This window comes from Pelodiscus sinensis, chromosome 25, assembly GCF_052426305.1.
Source record: "Pelodiscus sinensis isolate ZL-2025 chromosome 25, ASM5242630v1, whole genome shotgun sequence".
Lineage (NCBI taxonomy): Eukaryota > Metazoa > Chordata > Testudines > Trionychidae > Pelodiscus > Pelodiscus sinensis.
This window is the reverse complement of record NC_143076.1, coordinates 21,645,021-21,667,870: the sequence shown is the minus strand read 5'-3', so window position 1 is coordinate 21,667,870 and position 22,850 is coordinate 21,645,021. Positions and strand designations below refer to the sequence as shown.

At 47.7% G+C, this 22,850-nt stretch overlaps 2 protein-coding genes across 3 annotated transcripts in view; one reads left to right on the top strand and one right to left on the bottom strand.

Moving 5' to 3' along the window:
* Window positions 1-30: 30 nt before the first annotated feature.
* CENATAC (centrosomal AT-AC splicing factor) lies at window positions 31-10,742 on the bottom strand. 2 transcript variants are annotated; one of them, XM_075909689.2, is made up of 11 exons: window positions 10,475-10,742; window positions 9,579-9,745; window positions 8,114-8,212; window positions 6,369-6,435; window positions 6,214-6,276; window positions 5,215-5,279; window positions 2,785-2,896; window positions 1,505-1,535; window positions 1,006-1,095; window positions 573-705; window positions 31-236 (listed from the first exon to the last, which is right to left on the bottom strand). In XM_075909689.2, exons 1-11 carry the CDS (start codon window positions 10,589-10,591, stop codon window positions 140-142), a joined length of 1,041 nt encoding a protein of 346 aa, XP_075765804.2. In that variant the 5' UTR covers window positions 10,592-10,742; the 3' UTR covers window positions 31-139. The 2 variants fall into 2 exon arrangements, with proteins under 2 accessions (XP_075765804.2, XP_089629346.1); XM_089773220.1 differs by lacking the exon at window positions 10,475-10,742 and adding an exon at window positions 9,949-10,330.
* The window catches only part of LOC142820529 (uncharacterized), a 90,204-nt gene continuing 77,943 nt past the window's right edge, over window positions 10,590-22,850 (top strand). Inside the window, exons 1-5 of the mRNA XM_089773286.1 lie at window positions 10,590-10,725; window positions 11,004-12,622; window positions 14,843-14,997; window positions 15,133-15,218; window positions 19,893-19,955. Of these exons, the coding sequence (XP_089629412.1) occupies window positions 10,590-10,725; window positions 11,004-12,622; window positions 14,843-14,997; window positions 15,133-15,218; window positions 19,893-19,903 (2,007 nt within the window). The 3' untranslated portion in view covers window positions 19,904-19,955. The remainder of the gene's footprint in view (window positions 10,726-11,003; window positions 12,623-14,842; window positions 14,998-15,132; window positions 15,219-19,892; window positions 19,956-22,850) is intronic.

Sequence of the window (22,850 nt, the reverse complement as noted above, 5' to 3'; positions counted from 1 at the left end):
AACAACCCACTTAGTTTTAACAAACTTAAGTACAAGAGTTCCATAAGTTTAATACATCTAGCTTATAAATTGGTAAACATAACATACATAAGAACAGCCTTAACATAGGGTTACCTGTAATACATTTAGTGTGTAATTACTAAGCTGTGCCTTTTTTCATTGAACTTAAGATTGGTCTTTGCCGGGTCTTCCTTTGCCTGTCCTTTTCTTTGCTTGATTCAGCTTTGAACTGATGTCTGAAAAAGATATCAATGGAGTCAGCTTTGAGAGAGAACATGAGTCACTACACCATATGGTTGAAGTTTTAATGGAGCACATCTAGGTAAAGTTCTAGTTACATTAGTGCACTCTGTTGCAGCAGACCCAGTACCTTGGGAGGTATGTGAGTGAGACACTTCAGTAATAGGACTTAAATGCTCAATATGTGGAGCCTTGCCTCTAACTCCTTCTACTTGCACCAAGACATCTGTTTCAGATACATGTTATTACCACTATCAGTAATCGTGGCAGAAGTCCTTTTCTTACAAAGAATCTTGAATTTAAATGTTAACCCATTGTATTCAGATCCTTACCTAGACTGCCATCTCCTGCCATGATTCCAGACCCGTCCAAAGGAAGGAAGCCACCCTTCACCTGTCTGAGAGGTGTGATCAAAGTTGGCCCCAACACGATCTGCAGGAAGCTTTTTCAACTTCTGCTTCTCCTCTAAGAATTGTTAGTTCAGAGAAAGTGAACAGGTTCTAGCCTGAATTCATCAAGCATTTTAGATAGTTGCAGAAAAAGTGGCAATCTATTAACTAACTGGAATTTATCTTCAGGATTATCAGAATACCATTATTACTTAGGCTGTCTGCAGTGTTTAATGTATGTCATCTACTCTCTGCATCACTTCGTCTTTTAAACAGACTTGTCACACTTAATTCCTCAGATTCTGTGTGCACATTGACTTGCTTTTTAACTAAAATTAGTTTAAAAACTAGTATTGATATATTTAAAGCCACTTACTTTCCATGAGAAATTCCTCATAAGAAGGTCCAATCTGCTGTTTATTTCCAAAATCCTCTTTGTCCTGCATCAGCCAGGGAGGTTTGGCACCTAGGAGGTCAGGGAGAACGTGCTTGGCTACTGAAATAACCCTAAATATAGGCCAAGGGAGAGGGGATGGTAAAAATGCCCCCACACTTCTGTAGACAGGGTTTCCCTAAGAAATCAGTGGTGAAATGGCTCTCTCCTGGAATTACAATACTTTGTGCTGCTTCTTTTGTGGAGAAAAGAAAGGACTAAGCAACAGTTCGTACTTTGCAATCTTAGTTTCAAAGTTTCCATTATAAGACAGATCTTGCTCCACACCCATTCTAATATGAAAAGGCTGTCTGAACCAGGTTTCAGAATCTTTATCTTGCTATCTCAATTTCTTTTAAAGTTACTTAGTCTGCTGTTGCATTCAGAACCTAGAAATATTTGATGAGCTTGTAAAAGCGGAACCCTGGCAATAAACATGTACCTGTGTGAACATTTCCTTTCCCGTCTGATTCCTGTTTACAAAAATAAAATAATCCCAATCAGAAATGTATGATTAAAATAGCAACTTAACTTTCCCCCAGAACACTCTAAAAACAGTAAGTTAATAATTATTAGTTAAGCTTGTATGAGGAAATATACAAAGGGAATCTGATAACTGAAAATAAGCAGCTCAGGGGAACTGAATTCCATTTGTAATGCCCTTTCTGGATGAAACTGCAATAAAGAAAACAGGGGAAGTCTTTCCCTCTATAATTTAACACAGTGGTTCCCAAACTTTTTGGCATCACACCCCCTTTTTGATTTTTGAAAAACCCTCACCCCCCCCAAAGCAGCAAAACTTGTTGAGGGGAAAAAAAAAGGAACTGGCCAGGGCAGCAAAACTTGAGGGGGGAGGAGGCTGGTTTGCCTCGCAGCCCCCACTGGAACTTCTTCACATACCCCAGTTTGGGAACCCATGATTTAACAGATTAGCCTGTTCTAAGGATCTTTCATTTTCAGTGTATTACTGAAATCCACCACCATGCTTGGTCAGCCACTATAACATTAGGGAACTTTATAAACCAGGGTAGGCAAAATACAACCCTTCAAACTATTATCTTGCAGCTCCCACTGGGTGGAGATACATGGCCATGCCTGCAAGATAGCCAGCATGGGGATCCCCACCTGAAGGGGGACGGGGCACACACAGATGCACATTGGCCCCACAGCAGGCTGCTTTCAATAGCATGCAGGAGTGGAAGGCAGGGGTACCCTACCCCCTGCTGTACCCCAACTCTCTGCCCCAGGTCCCAAACCAAACATTGCACATTCCTCCTCTCCCACCCATATCCTGAATCTCAATTCCCTGTTCCAGGGCACAACTGCATCCTGTCCTGTCACAGTCTAAACCTCTGCCCCAGGTTACAACCCCCTTCCAGACCCTGCACCGCCCTCATACATCCTTCCTCCAAGTCAGAATCCTCATCAGAATCCATATCCCCCACCCAGAACCTGCAGCCCAATACCCTACCCCACGCTCCCTTCTGCACCCAACCTCTATCCCAGGCCTCACACCTCCTTTGTTAATATCAGGGAAGAGTGTGGCCCTTGACCACTTACCAAATTCTTGGAGTGGCCCCCCATCAAAAATTATTGCCCACCCCTGCTGTAAACTAATTGATTCTAACCAGCAGCTAAAAGTATAAATGCCATTGGCTATGATCTGTATTACCAGTACCCCTAAAAAAAGGAAAATGAGTCTAAGGCCTACTGCAATTCTACCTGGTGGCCAATAAAAGTCAGAGCATGGTCTTCATCCATCCAATCTAAATCAGGTGTTGTCTGAATTGCACTTGGGTCAAGCTGCTCTTCCTCTTCAGTGATGTTGAAGTCACTAGAACACAGGAACCAAAACAGTCTGCCAGATACAGTATTTAGAACCCAGACAACAGCAAGAAAACAAATGTGTTTCAATCTATTCCATGGAATTGTTAAATACAAGTTATGGGATACAGATAAGCGACATCTACACTGCAGGCTTTTTGCGCAAGAACACTTGTTCTTGCGCAAAAACTTGCAGACCGTCTACACTGCATGCACATTCTTGTGCAAGTAGATTTACACAGTAAAGTGTCAGAAAACAGGGCTTCTTCCAGAAGAGTTATTCCTCTCCCCATGAGGAATAAGCCCTCTTGCGCAAGAGCTCTTCCACAAGAAGGCAGTGTAGACACGCAACATGAATTTCTTGCACAAGAAACCCCTAATGCTAAAATGGCCATCAGAGCTTTCTTGTGCAAGAGAGCGTCCACACTGCTATGAACTCTTGTGCAAAAGTACATCTCTTGCACAAAAGCACATGGCAGTGTGGACGCTCTCTTGTGCAAGTTTGCACAAGAACTCTTGCGCAAAACTGTTTTTGCGCAAGAAGCATGTAGTGTAGATGTAGCGATAAGGTATAAAAACTTCAATGCCTATGTTCAAGTTTGGAGATTTTTAATGACATTCATCAGCGGACAATAATTAGCATTTATAAAGCATTAGTTCTGTGCAGAGATTAGTCCTTAACATCCCTTTGGAGACAGGACAATATTCACCTTAACATTAAATTGTCAAATAGACAAATAGTCTAGTACAGTGGTCTCCAAGCTTGAACCACAAGATCACTTTTTCCACTTCCTTCCCACCCCTTCTCTGAGGCCCTTCTCCAAGGCCTCACCCTGCTCAGTCCATCCCCCTTCCTCCCCAAACCTCATTCACTTTCACTAGACTGGGTTAGAGAGATGGGGTGCAGGCTCTGGACTGGGGCCAAGGAATTTGGAGTGTGGGTGGGGCTCCGGGGTTTAGCCCAGGGCAGGGGATAAGGGTCCAGGAGTGGTTTCAGGGTGCAAGCTCTGGGAAGGAGTTTGGGTGCATAGGGACACATGTCTGGGGCAGGAGGAGGTTCAGGGCTGGGATAGGATAGGGGTTCAGGAAGCAGGCTCTGGCTGGACACCATTTAACTGAGATAGCGGTAAGGCAGCCTTACTCCTGCCCTGGCCCTGAACCACTCCCAAAAGCAGCTGACACATACAGCAGTAGCTCTATGGTGCCATGTGCTGCCCCTCATCTACAAGCACTGAGCCCACAGCTTCTACTGGCCAAGGCTCCCCATTATTGATCAATGAGAGTGGCAGGAGTGGTGTCTGCAGACAAGGACAACATGTGGAGACCCCTGCTTTGCCTCTCTCAGGAGCTGCAGGGACATGTCAGCCACTTCGAGGAGCAGCAATTACTACAGGGATAATTACTCCAGACACAACCCATTAGGTGTTTTAGAACTCACTACTCAAAGAATTAAATCTAAGCATAAGAGAGAAATGAAATGCACAGACCAATCAAAAAACAAAACTAACACTTTGAAAACAGTAAGGCTATGTCTACACTGGAGGCATCTTGCGCAAGGGTTCTTGCGCAAGAGGTCTTGCGCAAGAAAACGTCCACACTGCCACGTGCGAGCTGTACTTTTGCAGAAGAGTACAAGAGTACTCTCTTGTGCAAGAAAGCTCTGATGGCCATTTTAACCATAGGGCTTTCTTGCGCAAGAAATCCCTGCCCAGTGTCCACACTGCCCTCATGCGCAGGAGGGCTTACACCTGTTAAAAAAAGAGCATAGCTCTTGCGTAAGAAGCCTTCTTACCACGCCGTAGTGTAAATTTCCTTGCGCAAGAGCGGGAAGGCACTGTGGACGCTCTGCGGATTCTTGCGCAAGAATGGCCATACTTGTGCAAGAAGCCTCCAGTGTAGACATAGCCTAAAAGAAATAACAATCCCCCATGTATGTGGTAGGTAGGGAGATGAGACTGATGGATAGTGTGTGTTTATGAGAATAACAGACAGTGTGTGAGTGTGACATGATACCATCTACATGTTTTGTTAATCTTTAAGGTGCTACTAGATTATTTGTTGTTTTTTAAGTTTTTCCTGTTACAGACTAACTCGGCTACCCCTCTGAAGCTATTACATTGTTTGTTCTAGTATACTTAGGGGCTTGCAGGTAGCCAAAGGTGAGCAACAGATAGTAAACTGATAGCAACAGAGAAAGCAAAAGTCATTGACACTACACTGGTCAAGTTAACAGTAAAACTAGATAATTGCTGCTCAGTATTTCACCAAAAAACAAAACTCTTAAGCAGAGAAGACAATATATGATAATATAAAAGGCAACTGTCTTACCTTTTGTGCCCTCCAGGTGTGCTGATGGCAGAAGGTTCATCACAAAATTCTCTGTCTGTCTCAGGCTGAGTTTGATTCAGGAAAAATAAACATTTTTTCTGGTATTTAACAGGAAGGCCTTTCCTGTTCTATTAAAACATCTAGGAACGATACATTCATGTTTGTGTTCTGGAGGCAAGGATAGTGGGAATTTTCAGTGTAGATGTTAACTGTGTTTTAGTTTGCCCTGGCTCTGGATTGCTAGCAAGGGAAAACAAATACAGAGAGGGAACTGGCTTTTCACTGGCTCGTGAATCACCAACAGAATTGTAAAGTAGGCTTGAATGACAGAATATTTATTGTTGATAAGGATGCAGCCAGACTTGAGGATCCCACTGTGTCTACAGCAACAGCAGTTAAAGTGCAATATTTTTTTATCTGTAATCTAAACAATTTGAACTGGAGTCATTGCATAAATCTACAATACCTCAATACTCCTTCTATGGAGTCAAACAGATTTTGTACTTTTTAAAAAGATAAAAGGGCCAATAACTATTTATTTTGTTTGAGTGCAGTCAAAAGACCTAACAGATTTCATCCTATGTAAGTGCAAGACTGAGTTCCCATCAAGAGGATATATCTGGTTCCACTGCAGGAATGTTTATATTAATAACTTATAAAGAATGGTATTTAAGTGTCTAGTATTCCACAGTGCAGGTAAAGTAGGACACTGTATTCCAGATTCCTTCTCTGTCACCCACACCTAACCCTATCCTGAAAGAACCCACACTGATAATTACAGCTAAATTAAGCCAGAGATGTGTAAAGAGCAGCAGTCCTATCAATTGTCATATAAGAACTTCCCCAATGGTAGGTGAAAAAACAAGTTGTTAGAAGTAAATAGTATGTAGTTTCAACATAACAAATAATGCAGATAACAGCCATCTATAAGAACTCAGGGGGGCTTGTGGAAACAATCATTTGCTGGATACTGCTCAGGTGAATCCTGGGAAAACAAACCTCTAAGACAGCATGTACCATTTCCTGTCTGCTCTGCTCCACTTTTCGAATATGGGATGCCATCTGGAATTGAATGAAGCAAGATATAGGATGAGGACAAAAGGCAAAGCAAGCAGGTAAGTCAGGCACAACACATGTAGGTCGTCTCTGTTCACCTCTTTAATGACTTCATCCTCTCTTTCTTCATAAACATCCAGAGCTTTGACAAGTGATGATTTGAACCTTAAAAAGTATTTGAGAGATCAGTCACTTTTGTGTCATGCTATAGTCTGATAGCTGAAATGCTAGGAGCTGGAAACCCTAGAATTTCTACCTCAAATTCTGACACTGATTCACAGACTTTAGGGTCAGAAGGGACCATTATGATCATCTAGTCTGACCCCCTGCACAGTGCAGGCCACAGAATCTCACCCACCCCTCTTAGAATAATCCTCTCACCTATGTCTCAGATATTGAAGCCTTCAAATACTTTAAAGGCCCCAAGATGCAGAGAATCCTCCAGCTGAGATCTGTGTCCCATGCTACAGAGGAAGGCGAAAAACCTGCAGGGTCTCTGCCAATCTGCCCTGGAGGAAAATTCCTTCCCGACCCCAAATATGGCGATCAGCTAAACCCTGAGCATGTGGGCAAGACTCACCAGCCAGACACCCAGAAAGTTCTCTATAGTAACTCCTATCATCCCTCCATTGACCTATTTTCCACTGTTAATGAATGGTCAATTAGTTACCAAGATCATGTTCTCAAACCATTCCCTTATCATAGAATCATGGAACTGGAAGAGACATCAGAAGGTCATCAAGTCCAGCCCCCTGCTCTAGGCAGGACCAATCCCATCTAAATCAACCCGGCCAGGGCTTTGTCAAGCCGGGACTTAAACACCTCTATGGATAGAGACTCCACTACTTCCCTAGGTAACCCATTCCAGTGCTTCACTACCCTCCTAGTAAAATAGTTTTTCCTAATATCCAACCTGGACCTCTCCCACCACGACTTGAGACCATTGCTCCTTGTTCTGCCATCTGTCACTACCGAGAACAGCCTCTCTCCATCCTCTTTGGAACCTCCCTTCAGGAAGTTGAAGGCTGCTATCATATTCCCCCTCACTCTTTGCTTCTCCAGACTAAACAGACCCAACTCCCTCAGCCTGTCCTCATAGGTCATATTCTCCAGCCCCCTATTCATATTGGTTGCCCTCAGCTGGACCCTCTCCGATGCGTCCACATCCTTTTTGTAGTGGGGAGCCCAGAACTGGACGCAATACTCCAGATGTGGCCTCACCAATGCCAAATAAAGGGGAATAATCACATCTCTGGATCTGCTGGCAATGCTCCTCTTAATGCAACCTAATATGCCATTAGCCTTCTTGGCTACAAGGGCACACTGTTGACTCATATCCAGCTTCTCATCCACTGTAACCCCCAGGTCCTTTTCTGTAGAACTACTACTTAGCTGGTTGGTCCCCATGTCTCAGTTTCCCATTTTGGATTTGCAAGGACCCCGTTAGGATTAATGAGTTACTGGTTGATAAGCGCATGGAAGATAAGCCACGATGAATGGTAAATTATCGAATCTGCAATGTATCTATGACTGGAATGAACACCGGTTTTTTACAATTATGCTAATAGAGAGTGAGCAAATCTTCTGCTTCACAGGGTGAGGTGATCGCTTGGGGAAGTCCGTAAAGTATCTCTAACACAATGTAACTGGCCAGATGCAGGGGAGAATGGTATCAGATATTGATTGCTGCTTAAGGCAGGAGTCTGGGCTAATTATTTATTTATACAACACCACAATTATACACACTGAAACATCTGCCTCAAAGAATTTTGTATCAATAGTTTGATCTAATGTAGCAAATACTATACTCCTAAGCAAAGAAAGAGACAAGGTGCCTACATACTGCTCATAGTCCTCAGGGGAAATCAGAAACTGCTCCTTTAATTTTGCTTCCGCTTTGTTCTCCCACCAGAACTTGTTGGCTTCTTTTTTATGCTCCAGGCTTTAAAAGAATAAAACCAAGTTTAATTAAATCATTTAAAACCTGAACTCCCAATCTAAACTAAGTAAAGAACACAATAACTGGTATACGTTTCCTTTACTAACTTATCTCAGATAAAGTGATTACATGACAAAGCAATAAAGTCGAATAAAAATTTTGTATTTTGTGCAAACCTGATTTCAGGTTATAGTTTGTTTAAAAAGGTCAGTAACAAAGTTCATTTCAAAGGGGTATTTAGATGTCAAACACTGCTAAACTTTGATGTTTGGTTCATGTTCTTTTCTAATGTAGCATTTTGGCTGAGTCCCAGAAGCCAAGAAAGACACAGAGAGCACATCTCTCTCCCTTGCTACTTGCATTATGGTCATCACTGTAGCTGTAGAGTGTTGAGCGTTTCTCCTCCCTGTAGCTCACAATTTAGTCCACCAAAAGCTAATGAAATCTGTCTTTGAGCAACCAAACTTTAATACAAAAAGGTTTATGGAACAGCCACATGTTCTCTCAACATAGCTATAAAGAGCTGGTACTTCCTTTGAGTGATTTTTTTTAGAAGTAAAATATTACAGACTTACCATTAAAGTATTCAGAAGCTTCAGGGGTAGCCAAGTTAGTCTATAAAGTGTTACCAAATCATATGTTGTTTTTTAAGTTTATCCTGTACAGACTAACAAAACATGTAGATGGTATCATGAGCTTTTGTGGACACAACCCACTTCTTTAGATGAGCCAGTCATCTGAAGAAGTGGGCTGTGCCCATGAAAGCTCATGATACCATATACATGTTTTGTTAGTCTATAAAGAGCTACCAGACCATTTGTTGTTGTTTAAGTTTATCATTAAAATATTATTAGTGGATAATAATACTGGAAGAGTTACAAATAATTTACCAGTTTAAAGTTGTACGTGCTGTTAGGGTAGTGGATTTTAAGTCGTGGTTTTCTTTCAGAACCATAATTCCATAAATGGTCACTGACACCCCCTACGAGGCACTTAGTTTAGATTCAGTATGTAAATAAGATTATTTCTTAAAAGTGTGCACAGACACTAAGGGACAAATGCAGAAAACTGCTCATGTATTGTTAAGCACCTTGCATCAAACACTTTACAGCTCGTTCTCAAAATCTCTATGTCAAATCATGGAGGTTAGAGAACTGACTTGCCCAAAATCACATAGCAAGTCAGGGGCAAGGGCAGGAATAAACATAGGGCTGTAAGAAACTTCAACAGCACAGGAATTCTGTTAACTGACTCAATATGATTTGAAGGATATCACTTCATCTCTGTATCTCAGGGTTGAGAGGCTGTGCCTATGCAAAGTATAAACAACACAATATCCAGGATGCAGACAGGCATCAAGACACCCTACCTGGCCATGTGCTGCAGAAGTCCCCCATACAGCACTGTCAGGCTTCCATGGCTCAGGTGCTTTTTCACCTCCTGCTTGCAGCAGACACACCAGAAGAGTTGCTCATGCTCCACTGCCTCATACTTCACAACCACAGCATTTTTAATCATCTTCCGAGCCAATTGCACCTGATTAATGGAGGGAAGACAAGTGAAATAGCTGCTGGTTACCAAACTTTTATGCTGAGGCTCTTGACAAAAAATGAAACTATTCTAGCCCCTATAATCCCATCATGAATTTGAAAGAGGCCTTATGCCTATTATGAATGTATTTGTCTCATGCTCCCCACCCAGTTAGTCCTTTGAACTAGTCTCAGCTTTCCCACACAAACCTTAGGAAAGGCCAGAGCAGATCTTTGTGATACTCTTCTTTCCCACATGCTCTGTGATGGTGAAACGTTAATGAGGACATTAGGGCTTTGCGGCGTTTACATGGAGACCGCACAGAATCGGCTCCCACGTGAGCTAACGAGCGGTGCGCGAGACGCTTTTTTTCCAGCGAAGACTTCGCCTTCGATTGGCTTTGGCATTCGTAGCCATGGCGATGACCGGGACGGGTCGCGCCGCACAGCTAATGGCGGCCAAGCTCAGGGGACATCGCAGCTTCACTGACACTCGCGCCCCACCGCGGACCTGCCCTCCCCTCTCAGGACAGCGAGGCCCTGCGCTCCCGCAAGGGGGCTCCCCTGGCGGCCCTTACTCCCGCTCCACTGCGCATGCTCGGGCGTCCCGCCACAAGGGCGCTGTGTGACGCCTGCTTGGTCGGCGGAGGCGCGTCTAGGCCCTGAGCTGGGCACGGGCAGGTCCGGGCCCCCACGGCCTGGTTCCCTTCTCTCCCAGCCGGCGCCCGCCTCTCACCTTGGCCTGCAGCCGGCCCAGCGCCTCCCGCAGCCGCCGACGGTGGCCGCCGCTGTAGAGGTGGCGCCGGCCCGCGAAGGCGGTGAGGCGGCACAGCGGGCAGTAAAACACCCCCATGGCGGCGCTAGGAGCCCGGCCGCGCGGCCGCCGCCATCTTCCAGCAGCTGCGTCACCTCCGCTCCGAGTGGGAACAGCGCGCCCTGGCGGCAGCCCTAGCGCGCGCCGCTCCCGTTTCCCGCCTCAGGCACCTGGTGGCGCGCGCCAGGGAACCTCAGGACGGGCGGGGCGGGGCGGGGCGGGGCGGACTCCGGCCCCGCCCGCGGTAAGTGGTTCCCTCAGGTCCCTGGCACGTGGCGGCGACAACATCGCCCCTCGGCGCCATCGCTGCCCACGGAAAGCGCCTTGCCCGAGCGCCCGGCCCGGCCCTCCTCCCTGCAGAGCCTGCCCGAGCGCCCGGCCCGGCCCTCCCTTCTCTCTGCAGAGCCCGCCCAAGCGCCCGGCCCGGCCCGGCCCTCCCTCCTCCCTGCAGAGCCCGCCCAAGCGCCCGGCCCGGCCCGGCCCTCCCTCCTCCCTGCAGAGCCCGCCCAAGCGCCCGGCCCGGCCCGGCCCTCCCTCCTCCCTGCAGAGCCTGCCCGAGCGCCCGGCCCGGCCCTCCCTCCTCCCTGCAGAGCCTGCCCGAGCGCCCGGCCCGGCCCTCCCTTCTCTCTGCAGAGCCCGCCCGAGCGCCCGGCCCGGCCCTCCCTTCTCTCTGCAGAGCCCGCCCGAGCGCCCGGCCCGGCCCGGCCCTCCCTCCTCTCTGCAGAGCCCGCCCGAGCGCCAGGCCCGGCCCTCCCTCCTCTCTGCAGAGCCCGCCCGAGCGCCCGGCCCGGCCCTCCCTTCTCTCTGCAGAGCCTGCCCGAGCGCCCGGCCCGGCCCTCCCTTCTCTCTGCAGAGCCCGCCCGAGCGCCCGGCCCGGCCCTCCCTTCTCTCTGCAGAGCCCGCCCGAGCGCCCGGCCCGGCCCTCCCGTCTCTCTGCAGAGCCCGCCCGAGCGCCCGGCCCGGCCCTCCCGTCTCTCTGCAGAGCCCGCCCGAGCGCCCGGCCCGGCCCTCCCGTCTCTCTGCAGAGCCCGCCCGAGCGCCCGGCCCGGCCCTCCCTTCTCTCTGCAGAGCCCGCCCGAGCGCCAGGCCCGGCCCTCCCTTCTCTCTGCAGAGCCCGCCCGAGCGCCCGGCCCGGCCCTCCCTTCTCTCTGCAGAGCCCGCCCGAGCGCCCGGCCCGGCCCTCCCGTCTCTCTGCAGAGCCTGCCCGAGCGCCCGGCCCGGCCCTCCCGTCTCTCTGCAGAGCCCGCCCGAGCGCCCGGCCCGGCCCTCCCGTCTCTCTGCAGAGCCCGCCCGAGCGCCCGGCCCGGCCCTCCCTTCTCTCTGCAGAGCCCGCCCGAGCGCCCGGCCCGGCCCTCCCTTCTCTCTGCAGAGCCCGCCCGAGCGCCCGGCCCGGCCCTCCCTCCTCTCTGCAGAGCCTGCCCGAGCGCCCGGCCCGGCCCTCCCGTCTCTCTGCAGAGCCCGCCCGAGCGCCGGCCCGGCCCTCCCTCCTCTCTGCAGAGCCCGCCCGAGCGCCCGGCCCGGCCCTCCCTCCTCTCTGCAGAGCCCGCCCGAGCGCCCGGCCCGGCCCTCCCTCCTCTCTGCAGAGCCCGCCCGAGCGCCCGGCCCGGCCCTCCCTCCTCTCTGCAGAGCCCGCCCGAGCGCCCGGCCCGGCCCTCCCTTCTCTCTGCAGAGCCCGCCCGAGCGCCCGGCCCGGCCCTCCCTCCTCTCTGCAGAGCCCGCCCGAGCGCCGGCCCGGCCCTCCCTTCTCTCTGCAGAGCCCGCCCGAGCGCCCGGCCCGGCCCGGCCCTCCCTCCTCTCTGCAGAGCCTGCCCGAGCGCCCGGCCCGGCCCTCCCGTCTCTCTGCAGAGCCCGCCCGAGCGCCGGCCCGGCCCTCCCTCCTCCCTGCAGAGCCCGCCCGAGCGCCCGGCCCGGCCCTCCCTTCTCTCTGCAGAGCCCGCCCAAGCGCCTGGCCCGGCCCTCCCGTCTCTCTGCAGAGCCTGCCCGAGCGCCTGGCCCGGCCCTCCCGTCTCTCTGCAGAGCCCGCCCGAGCGCCTGGTGCCCGCAAGAGCCACTGGCCAAGGCGCATGTCAGGTACAGCTTGTTTTGGGCCGTGGCGGAAGCGAGGAGGATGCTGACGTGGCCATATCTCCGAAGCCCGCCTTTACCCGTGAAAATCTGCCTGCTTTACAGGCGCTGGGTTGCAATGAATCCAGAAGTGGGGAAAAGCCACTTCGGGCCTAATGCTGTTTAGTTTTGGGACATTTTAACACCCGCCTTCTGGAACAAAGGGATAGATTTACAATGAGCTTCCATTCTCCAAACCCCAGAAGAACAGGCGCTGGTAACTGCGGTGTGCCAGTTATACCCAACCTGGATAAGCTATTCGTGTGGATAGGAGAGACTCAGTTTGATTCTCTGAGCTGAGCAATGACTTAAAAACCAAGGTCTTTCCCCATGCCAGGTGAATGCCCTAACCCCCAGGATGGGGGTTCTAATAATCTCCTATGGAAGCTGTTCCACTTTGTATTAAATACCTAAATATTTGTTGAGCCAAAGAGAGAAGAGGCAGGGGAATGATTCTAGCCTTCTAACTGGGGAACTCAAGGGAATGGGGACGATGACACTAGTTCCAGTTCCTGCTTCCATGAATATTTAGTTTTTTATACAAGATGTAATGAGTTCAGTAGGGGAGACTGAAAGCACCTCCACCTAGAATAACTCTTGGTGGCTAGGTCACCTCCCTGCCCCTGAAAGGGGGAGAACTGAGTTCAAGTGTTTGTTGTAGCACAGGGGATTCACTCCACTGGGGCTCTTATACATTTCAAAGGCTGAGGCGCTGCAGGGAGCGTGGGGCTCCCTCCAGGGCTTCCACTTTTGAACTGTAGCAAGAGCCAGGCAGGGTTCTTGCTACAATTCAAAGGCAGAGGCAGCTTTATAGACTAATCAAATAGTTGATGGAGATCCAATTGACTATTCAATTAGTTAATTAATCTAAATTTAACATCCCTACTTCCCATATGAATGGGGGGGAGGAGGGGTTTTAGTCCCCCTTCCCTTCCCTTCCCAAAGGGTGCCTGGGAGGTGGGAGGCTTGGGGCTGAGTCAGTCCCAGACAGGCACAGCCCCTTTCACCTGCCTGGTGATTCTGTTTCTTTTCTGTATGGTTTTATGAGAAGCAATCCCATTCTAGGCATGTCTCATTTTCCTGGCACAAGCAAACCCCTTACCGTGTTTTAAGATATAAGAGGAAACGGTATGTCCTAGCTCTTACCATTTAGGAGGAGTTCTTCAACAGACATACAGACAAACTATCTCAAATATTTCAGAGAGGTAGCCAAGTTAGCCTGTAACTAGAAAAACTTAAAAAACAATGAATAGTCTAGTAGCACCTTAAAGACTAACAAAACATGTAGATGGTATCATGAGCTTTCATGGGCACAACCCACTTCTTCAGATGCCCACGAAATCTCATACCACCACCTGCATATTTTGTCAGTCTTTAAGGTGCTATTAGATTATTTGTTGTTTTTAAAGTTTTTCTATCTCAGATATGTAGTAGATGGAACAGTCACAATTTTCACATGTAGCAGCAAAGTATATTATAATATTTTATATGGTTATTGCTTCATATAAAATAATGCTAGTGATTAAAATAATTAAATAAGGTCTTACTTCTGCACACACTAAAGTAGGCTGGCCCTGCCCCGGGCGCGTGGCGCATGCGCGATGCTGACCTCAGGCGCACCGCACATATGCGGCGCCAGCCCTGGGCGCATGATGCGTGCATGGGGGGGCGCTGGCCCCGGGCGCACAGCGCATTGGCCTCCCCGGACGCGCAGCTATGGGGGGGTGCCGGTTCTGGGCGCGCAGCTATGGGGGGTGCTGGCCCTGGCTGCGTGGCTCTGGAGAGCGCCGGTCCCAGGCTTGCGGCGAATGGGCGGCTCCACCCATGGCCACACGGCGCATAGGGTTGCTGGCCCCAGGCAAGTGGCTCATGGGGGTGTGGTGTATGCGCGGCCCTGCCCCCGGGCGCACGAGTGTTCCCACCCTCTGGCATCCGGCGGGCCAATGGCCCCACCCCCTGGCGCCTGGCAGCTCCAAATGGTTGGAGACCACTGACCTACACCAACAGGAACCCCTCACAGCGTAGGTAAAATCTTAACTTAATTTCTACAGCAGTACACCCTAAGTAGTTTATATGTAGACAAGTCTCACATCCAGGCCATGTCTACCTGATAAAGTTTTTTTGGAAAAATGGCCATTTTTCCGAAAAAACTTCACTTACGTTCACACTTCATTTTCATTCTTTCAGAAAAAATCGAAAGAACAGAGGGATTTTTCCAACATTGGTACACCTCTTTCGACAAGGAAGAAACTTTTTTCCGAAAGAGCTCTTTTGGAAAAAGGTGTGTGTGGACAGGAAAGAGGGAGTTCTTTTGAAAGAAGAGGAAAGAGGAAAAAGCACAGGTACCCTGGTGGCTACTCCAACCATAGTAATCACATCTTAAATGCAAGATAGCATCCATTCACTGTGGATGCTCTCTTTCGAAAAAGCAGATTGCTTTTTTAATGCGCTTTGACAGTGTGTATGCTCTCTTTCAGAAGAAGTTTTTTGGGACGATCTCTTCCAGAAAAGCTTCTTCTGAAAGAAGCCTGCAGTCTAGACATAGCCCCTGTCTGTAAAATAGGTAAGTAGTTTCCTAGACCAGATTGTCAAGGCCTAATTTCTGGAAATTAAACACCTAAATACCTTTGGAGATCTGGACAAGAGAGTTTATATATCTGCTACATGGGTACTTACCTCTGCCAAGTTGAGGCTTACATCTCTCTATATATATATTTTAGAGATTTGTGCATATGTCTGTGAGTCTGTCTCTGTCCATTTGTTCAAGAACTAAATGGTAAGAGCTTGACCACCAAATTTGGTATGCAGTTTCCTCTAATCCTAACTTAAAAGCAAGACCAAGAAAATGGGATGCCCTTGAATTTGATTGTTTTCTATAGCATGGAAAGAGAGGGGGCTGAGTGGAGGGATGCTATACTCACAACTCTGGTCACCACTCTGGTCATCGAGTGCAGGGGCCAGGTTTAATGCAGAGTGACCACCGGGGACAACTGCATCACCAAGGGAGTAGCTAGCTGGAGATGGGGCTTGCCATCTTGCCTTCCACTGGCCCAGGTAAGTGACCTCTCGGCTCCAAACCCTTAACCCTTGGCCCAGTGCCAGACGTAGTGGGACAGGGGAAGCCTTGCCAGCTAGCGTAGATGTGTGGGCAGAGTTGGCATCACGGTTGATTGCAGGGGTGGGTTCCTGGATTATTATGATGGAGGTGTGTTGCATGGTTACTGGAAAGAATTTTAGGTTAGGCAGTTGTCTGTAGGCGAGAATTGGCCTTACCCCTCGCTCTCAGAGACCTTGGGGGAAATTTTCCAGGATAGGTTGTAGATTGTTGATAATGTGTTGGAGGGGTTTAAGAAGTCTGTTGTTTTCTCTTCTGGGCCTGTCTTGAAGTAGTTCGTGTCTGGGTACTCTTTTGGCTCTGTCGATCTGTTTTTTCACTTCTCCAGGTGTGTATTTCAGTTTTAAGGAAGCTCTATATCAGGGCTACTAAACATGCATCTGTTGAAGCAAAAACACGCTTTTTTGTGTTTAGGCAGCTAACAAACAGCTTTATTAATTAATAAAGCACAGCATGAGCCAAACGTGGTCACAGCAGAGCCGGGCCCAGTAAGGCTGCTAATACAATTAATTCTAGTATTTTTATACCCTTAGCCAAACAGTCTGACGTCAGGGCATCCAATTACAGAAATTCTCAATTAAATTTGGAAAAACAAAGCCTTATCAACAAGATGGCGGACAGGTACGAGGGAGTACATCTTCTGTCCTAACCAGCCCAATTAACACATACCAATAGACCATCCTGTAGGCCTTTTTTACGGGGTGACACAAAGTTCACTTTGGTTTACGTGCCAAAATGGCTTCTAGCTAAACATAAAATAGCTTCTACACATCCCATGGGCTGCATGTAGCCGGCCCCTTTGCATGCAGCCTTCAGCGCCTTGAGCCGCTTCCCAAGCCACCTGCCTGCCTCATTGCTGGGGCACCAGTGGCAGCACCGAGCTGAGCACCAAGTCACGTGGCTTTGAGCCAGGCCGCATGTGCAGGAGCTGCCAGCCAGCAGGAGGGGTGGCAACAGGCGGAGGCAGAGCACACCTGCTTTGTCTGCCACAGCGGCAACACCTCCCTGTGAGCAGAGCCGCGCAGTGCAGCAGTGACACAAGCCGTGTTTGCGCATGCATGAGAGTTGCCGACAACGACGAGGGGGGAGCAGCAAAAGGTGCAGCAGAGCACACCTGCTGTGTCTGCCACAGTGACAGCGCATTCCTGCAAGCAGAGCCATGTCTGCGTGTCCAAGGGAGCTGCCGGCTGGCCGGGAGGTGTGTGGCAAAAGGCAGTGGCAAAGTACACCGGCTGTCATAGTGGCAGTGCCTCCCCGAACCAGGCCATGTCGGCTCATGCGCAGGAGCTGCTGGGGGCGGCAAGACGCATGTGGCAGAGAGAGAGTGTCAGGGCTGATTCCCCGCTCTGGCATGATGAATGCAGAAGTGGGGGCCTGCAAAAGTACCCCAGAACCTTATCTCTGCAGGCTTTGGTATAAAATCTTTAAAAACCTAGATTTTGGGGATAAAAATCTGTTGCCACCATCAAGTGCTTTTGAACCCACAAACGGGTGGATTCTTGAAACCAGTCCCAGGGCACCCCAAACTCTTTTCCCCAAAGAGCTTGAAAAACTGCAGTCTGTGGCTGCTATCCCCTAGTAAGAGGCATGCAGATCCCACAGATGGATTTTCCAGGACACAGAACTTAACCAATACCAGTTTAATAAAAAAGAAAGAACTTTTATTATCACAGCAATACTCCTGTTAGCAAGCATAGTTGGATTGGCTAGATGATAAGAGCCATCAATTAATAACTTATGGGGAATTTCCCATGGGAACAAAACTTAGTTACAAAAGAGAGGAAAACCCATTTCTAAATGCACAGACATCAGATTCCCATTTCGAAACCGTAAAACAATAACACCTAATGGATTTATCTAGACTTTGCCCTATTTACAGATGGTGAAGAGTCTTCTTGGAGAGGGACATGTTGTCTGTCCCCCTCAGTATCTGGAGTGCCAACTGCCCAGGGACAAAGGAGGGTAAACCCAAAAATTCCTTTGTCCCAGTTTGAAATTCCTCCCTGCATTTCTTTTTGTTGACTGCTACCTGGCTCAGTACAGTTAACCCTTTAGTCCTCAGGCTGCTGACCATCCCTCATGACCATGACAGAGAACGAGGCAGCGGTGGAGCCAGGCGGTAAGGCCAGGGTGAGAAAGGTCTGGGCTGGGGCTTAGGTAGTAATCAATATAATGGTCTTCTGTTGATAATGTGTCTTATCAGTTAAATTGCTGAACTGTCATTGCTCGTTAAAAGTGCTGACATATGGGTGGAAATCGGGTAAATATTGCATTTTATTAATATCAGCAGAACTGACTTAAATGGGGCCTGTGAGTAGTGTAGTCTTGCCTTCATCTGTGTGAAAGAAGCTATTTGCAAATATTTGCGACCATGCTTAAGTTACAGCTCTGCATGTGCTGTGGGTATCATTGTGGCCACCGGGACTTCCAAAGTTGAGTAGCCCTGCTTTATATAGATCCTGTAGGTCCATCATAATCTTCCAAGAACCCACCCTGCAATCAGTCCTGGTGCCAACTCTGCCCACACATCTACACTAGCGATTTCATCACTGGACCCAACCACATCAGCCACCAAATCAGAGGCTCATTTAACTGCAGATCCACTAAAGTGATCTATGCCATCAAATGCCAGCAATGCCCCCACTGCAATGTATATTGGCCAAACCGGACAGTCTCTACAGGAAAGAATTAATGGATACAAATCGGATATCCAAAAAGACAATACACAAAAACCTGTTGGAGAACACATTAATCTGCCTGGACTCTCATTAATGGATCTCCACGTCAATGTTTTGTTTCAGATCATTTCCACAAGCCAAATAAACAGAGAAGGGTTGAAACTTAATTTCATTCACAAGTTTAATTCTTATGCAGATGGTATGAACAGGGAATCAGCTGGCTCACAAAAAGGCCTGGGGAAACCTTGATTTAAAAAGTGGCCTTGAAAGTTGGGATATGGTTCATGGAACTTTAACTGGCTACCACCCATGATCAAGTTGTAGGAAACAACTGCTCAGCATTTCACTTATGTAAATATGATCTCTTGCATTTCTTTATATATTTCTTATATTCAAATAAGATAACTATTCCTTCTATGACTGTGCAAGCCAGTAAATGTAGCTGTTACACCAATTAAATGTAGCTCTGGATTTCCTCATTAGAAACTGTCCTATGAGATGCTGGGCATCTGTGAATTACTGGGGATGATGGGTGTGATTTGTTTTCCTTACTTGGCAGGAGTAACTTATAGAAGTAGAAAAAAGTTGCTGAAAATAAATGTATTTGAACAAATTTCATGTTCATTGCAATTAAGTTAGCTGTATTTTAAAGAAGATCATTAGATACTATAGTTTAGGCCAAATAGTTTTTATATTAGCATTTTGTAAAATCTTATGGATTTCTTCACTAACTGAAGTTCCGGCAGAGAAACTTCAGAGCTAAATATTATTGCCACAGAAGCCAGGACTTCCATGTTTTTTCTCATCACTTAGTGATTTCCTGTACCACCTTGGTCATGTCATGTCACTGTCCTGTGCCTCAGTTTCCCCACTGTGAAGGAGAAATGACACTTAATTCTCACAGCCCATATGAAATATATCTAATGTTTGTACAGAGTTTTCATAACATAAGCAGTAAGTTCAACTCCCCTCCCCTCTAGAAGTACTCTTCTCAGAACTGAAAATACTGCCGCCTTAACTATGGATTAGCTTCTGCTCTTGCATAAACTTGATTCCCACAGCTAAGGTCTAGTTGATTAACTATAATTATAACAATGACCTTTAGAGCACAGCTGAACTTCACTAGACTTTGGGAATCTCAACCAGGTACACTGCTAGTGATACAGCTTCTGTGGTAGGAGTATTAGCATAGATGTGGCATAAGCAGCTGCTGGCAGCATTTCTACCACCATGTATTTTCTAGGCCTCCTTGCAAAAAGATTATACATATTATAAGAAACTGGTGTGGGTTTTGTTGTTGGTTTATTGGGAGGGTTGTCTATGGGTCAACTTTTTACTCCAGTGTGTATCAGGGTTTTCCACCATTGCTGCTACTAGTGGAACTGTTGCCAAAAAGGTCTGGTGCAAGCATTTTTCATAAACATCCTCTCCATTTTTCCCACAGCCATCTCCTGAAAAAATAACTGCTAATCTGATGGCCTATCTGAGTTTTCCATTGTCTTGTAAGGTAAAAGCCTTTTCCATTTTAAAGCTTGGTTATCTCCCTCTTGCATAGCACACTCTAGAATACGTGTGAGTGCATGCACAAATGCACATTGCAGCATGTTAATGCTAGGAGGGGTCCATGTGCTTTTTACATCATCAGATAGGGTGTAGTGAGTAATAACAAATGGCTTGTAAACTATGTGGAAATCATGTGAAAATACGTATTTCTTGTCTGATATTTCTATGTTCAGAGCTCCCTAAACTATGGAGAGTGAGTCTTGTAGGTGTGCTTTCCTAGTGCTGTAGAGAACATCATCTTTCAGAATACTTTATTTGCTGCTACATGAGGAGCTGGGAACTTGTAAAACTAACTAAAATGAGGCAGTGACAGTTGTGTACAAGTATGCAAAGGGATGTAAATGCCATGGAGAAGGAATTTCTTCAGGATGCTTCAAGGAAGAAAATAGAATAAATAGAAATTAAGGAAAGGAGAAACTTGGCTGAATACCAACAAACCTCTCTTTGAGGTGAAATGTCTTTGGGAGTTTGTTGGAACTTAGCTTTAGAGACTCACTAGAGGATATTTCCTGCTCTCTGATAAATGGTTTATATAGATAACAGTTGCTTGCAAACATTGACCTGTCTCTTGCTCTGAAGTACACTGGAGTGTTAGCAAAATATAATAATCCTGAAGAAGTATAATACAGTAGCAATAGAAGAAGAGCACTGTCTAACCAGTGACAACCTAGGCTACGTCTAGACTACATGCCTCTGTCGCCAGAGGCATGTAGATTAGGCTACCAGGCATAGGAAAATAAAGCGGCGATTATTTAAATCGCCGCTTCATTTAAATTTACGTGTCTGCTACGCTGAGCCGATCAGCTGTTTGTTTGGAATAAACCTCATTCCAGGAGGCATACCTGGGTGGTTGACAAATGCCTTAGATGTCGACACCCGCGCGTCCAGACTACTGCGCTGAGCCAACATACAGCTGATCGGCGCGGCAGCCATGTAAATTTAAATGAAGCGGCGATTATTTAAATCGCCACTTCATTTTCCTATGTCTGGTAGCCTAATCTACATGCCTCTGGCGACAGAGGCATGTAGTCTAGACGTAGCCCTAGATATTCTCTGTTATTATTGATAGGTTGACTCCATGTGTTGCTTCAGCAGAGCTAGTGAGCTGAAAACATCAGAGAGGAGCAAGTTTGATTGATGTGTGTAGTGTATTCTTGGTTTTAGTGTATGTTTTTCTTTGACTGTGTACCAGATACAAAACAGGATCTCAGCAAATACTCCTATGTGAGCCATATGAACATCATGGGAGCAATTCTGACACAAGAGAAGCAGTCAGTTCCCCTCTGCCCAAGGAGCAAGATGGCAAGTGGTAAATATGGGTTGTGTAGAATAGGAAACCCTGCCACTATTCCTACATAGCGTGGCTCCTCTGGTTAGGTTGGCAATGTTAATCAGGGTGGGCAGGGTACTGTGGAGTTATGCATTAGCTAGTGCAGTGATACTCAAACTGAGGTTTGGAGCTGCAAGCATCTCTAATATGTCTCCTGTAGCTCTTTGCAATACATGACATTACAGCACTGTGATTTCATTACTAACCAATCAGGATGCTATTTACTTTTTTATTTATCAGTTGTAGAATACTTGGTCATTTTGCTGTGAGAAAATATGTATATTAAAAATAGCAAATGAAACAGTGAATTCATACTACTATGGCTCTTTTGAATTAGGTTGGTCACTGATTTGGCTCCTGAACCCCTGAAGTCTGAGTATCAGTGAGCCTACTGCATGTGTATGCCATGCTCTCTAGTATATGGAATTTCAGCTTTGATGAAGTGTGTAACAGTTGTTTTCTGGTGGCTACACCCCATTGAGTTAAAGCTCCAGTACTCTAGCTCACAGGGAGCCTCCTCTGGTTTGTAATAGGATTATAGTTTTGGAGTTGAAGATACTGTTGCCTAATAAGCTGTCCAAAGGAACTAAACAAGGGAAAAGGCGGGACCCGCCTTTCCCCCCAGTGTCAAGGATACACGCAGCTAACACCAACCAAAGCACAGCTTCACTGGAGTGATCTGTTGTCTTTGTTTCCACAAAATCTAATGTGCAGCCTAAGGATGTTAAGGAATAGTTGAGTATCTGCTTATCGGATAGTTGAGTCAACTAGTTGTTTCCCCCCATCCTTGCTGCCTCTGTCAAATAGAGGCAGCAAAGGGGGGGGAGGGAGAAGGGGGTACTTCAAAAAGGCAGTGCCGCACGGAGCCCGTATCTGGGCTCTGTGCGGTGCTGCCCCTTTGAAACGCCGCCACAACGTTTCAAAGAGGCAGCACCACATGGAGCCTGGGGTCAGCTCCATGCAGTGCTGCTTTGAAATGCCAAGGCATCCTTTCAAAGGGGCCGCGTCTCCATGGAGCCCAGGGGCAGCTGGGGACTCCCCAGCTGAGCCCGGGTCCCAGCATAGCATTTCAAACCAGACAGAGCCTGGAATCAGCCTGGGTTCTGAGGAAATGCTGCACGGAACCTGGGATCAGTCCTCAGCTGACCCTGGGCTCCATGTGGCATTTCAAAGCAGCTGCGCATCAAAGCTCCATGAGGGCGCTTCCACTTTGAAATGCACAAGAGCCCCAGCTGGGGACTCTTGTATATTTCAAAGCTGGCACACCATGTGCAGCCCAGAGTCAGCGGGACTTCCTGCTAGCCCTGGGCTGCAGGCGGAGTTTGGTATTCCTCCTTTGAAATGTACAAGACTTCCAGCGGGGGCTCTTGTACATTTCAAAGGAGGAATGCAGAAGTGACTATCAACTAGTAAATTACTTGATATTTAACATCTTTAGTGCAGCCACATTTGTGGAGGTGTGTAAACCCCACCCTGGTGTGTCCCATAACAGGATCAGGCCTGTATGCA

Coding starts and splice junctions, on each gene's coding strand:
- CENATAC (XM_075909689.2), bottom strand. CDS start 10,591: ATGGGGGTGTTTTACTGCCCGCTGTGCCGCCTCACCGCCTTCGCGGGC. Junction 6,436..8,113: donor TCCCCTGAGGACTATGAGCA/GTATGTAGGCAC, acceptor ATACTTTTTAAG/GTTCAAATCATCACTTGTCA. Junction 706..1,005: donor TGAGGAATTTCTCATGGAAA/GTAAGTGGCTTT, acceptor AACAATTCTTAG/AGGAGAAGCAGAAGTTGAAA.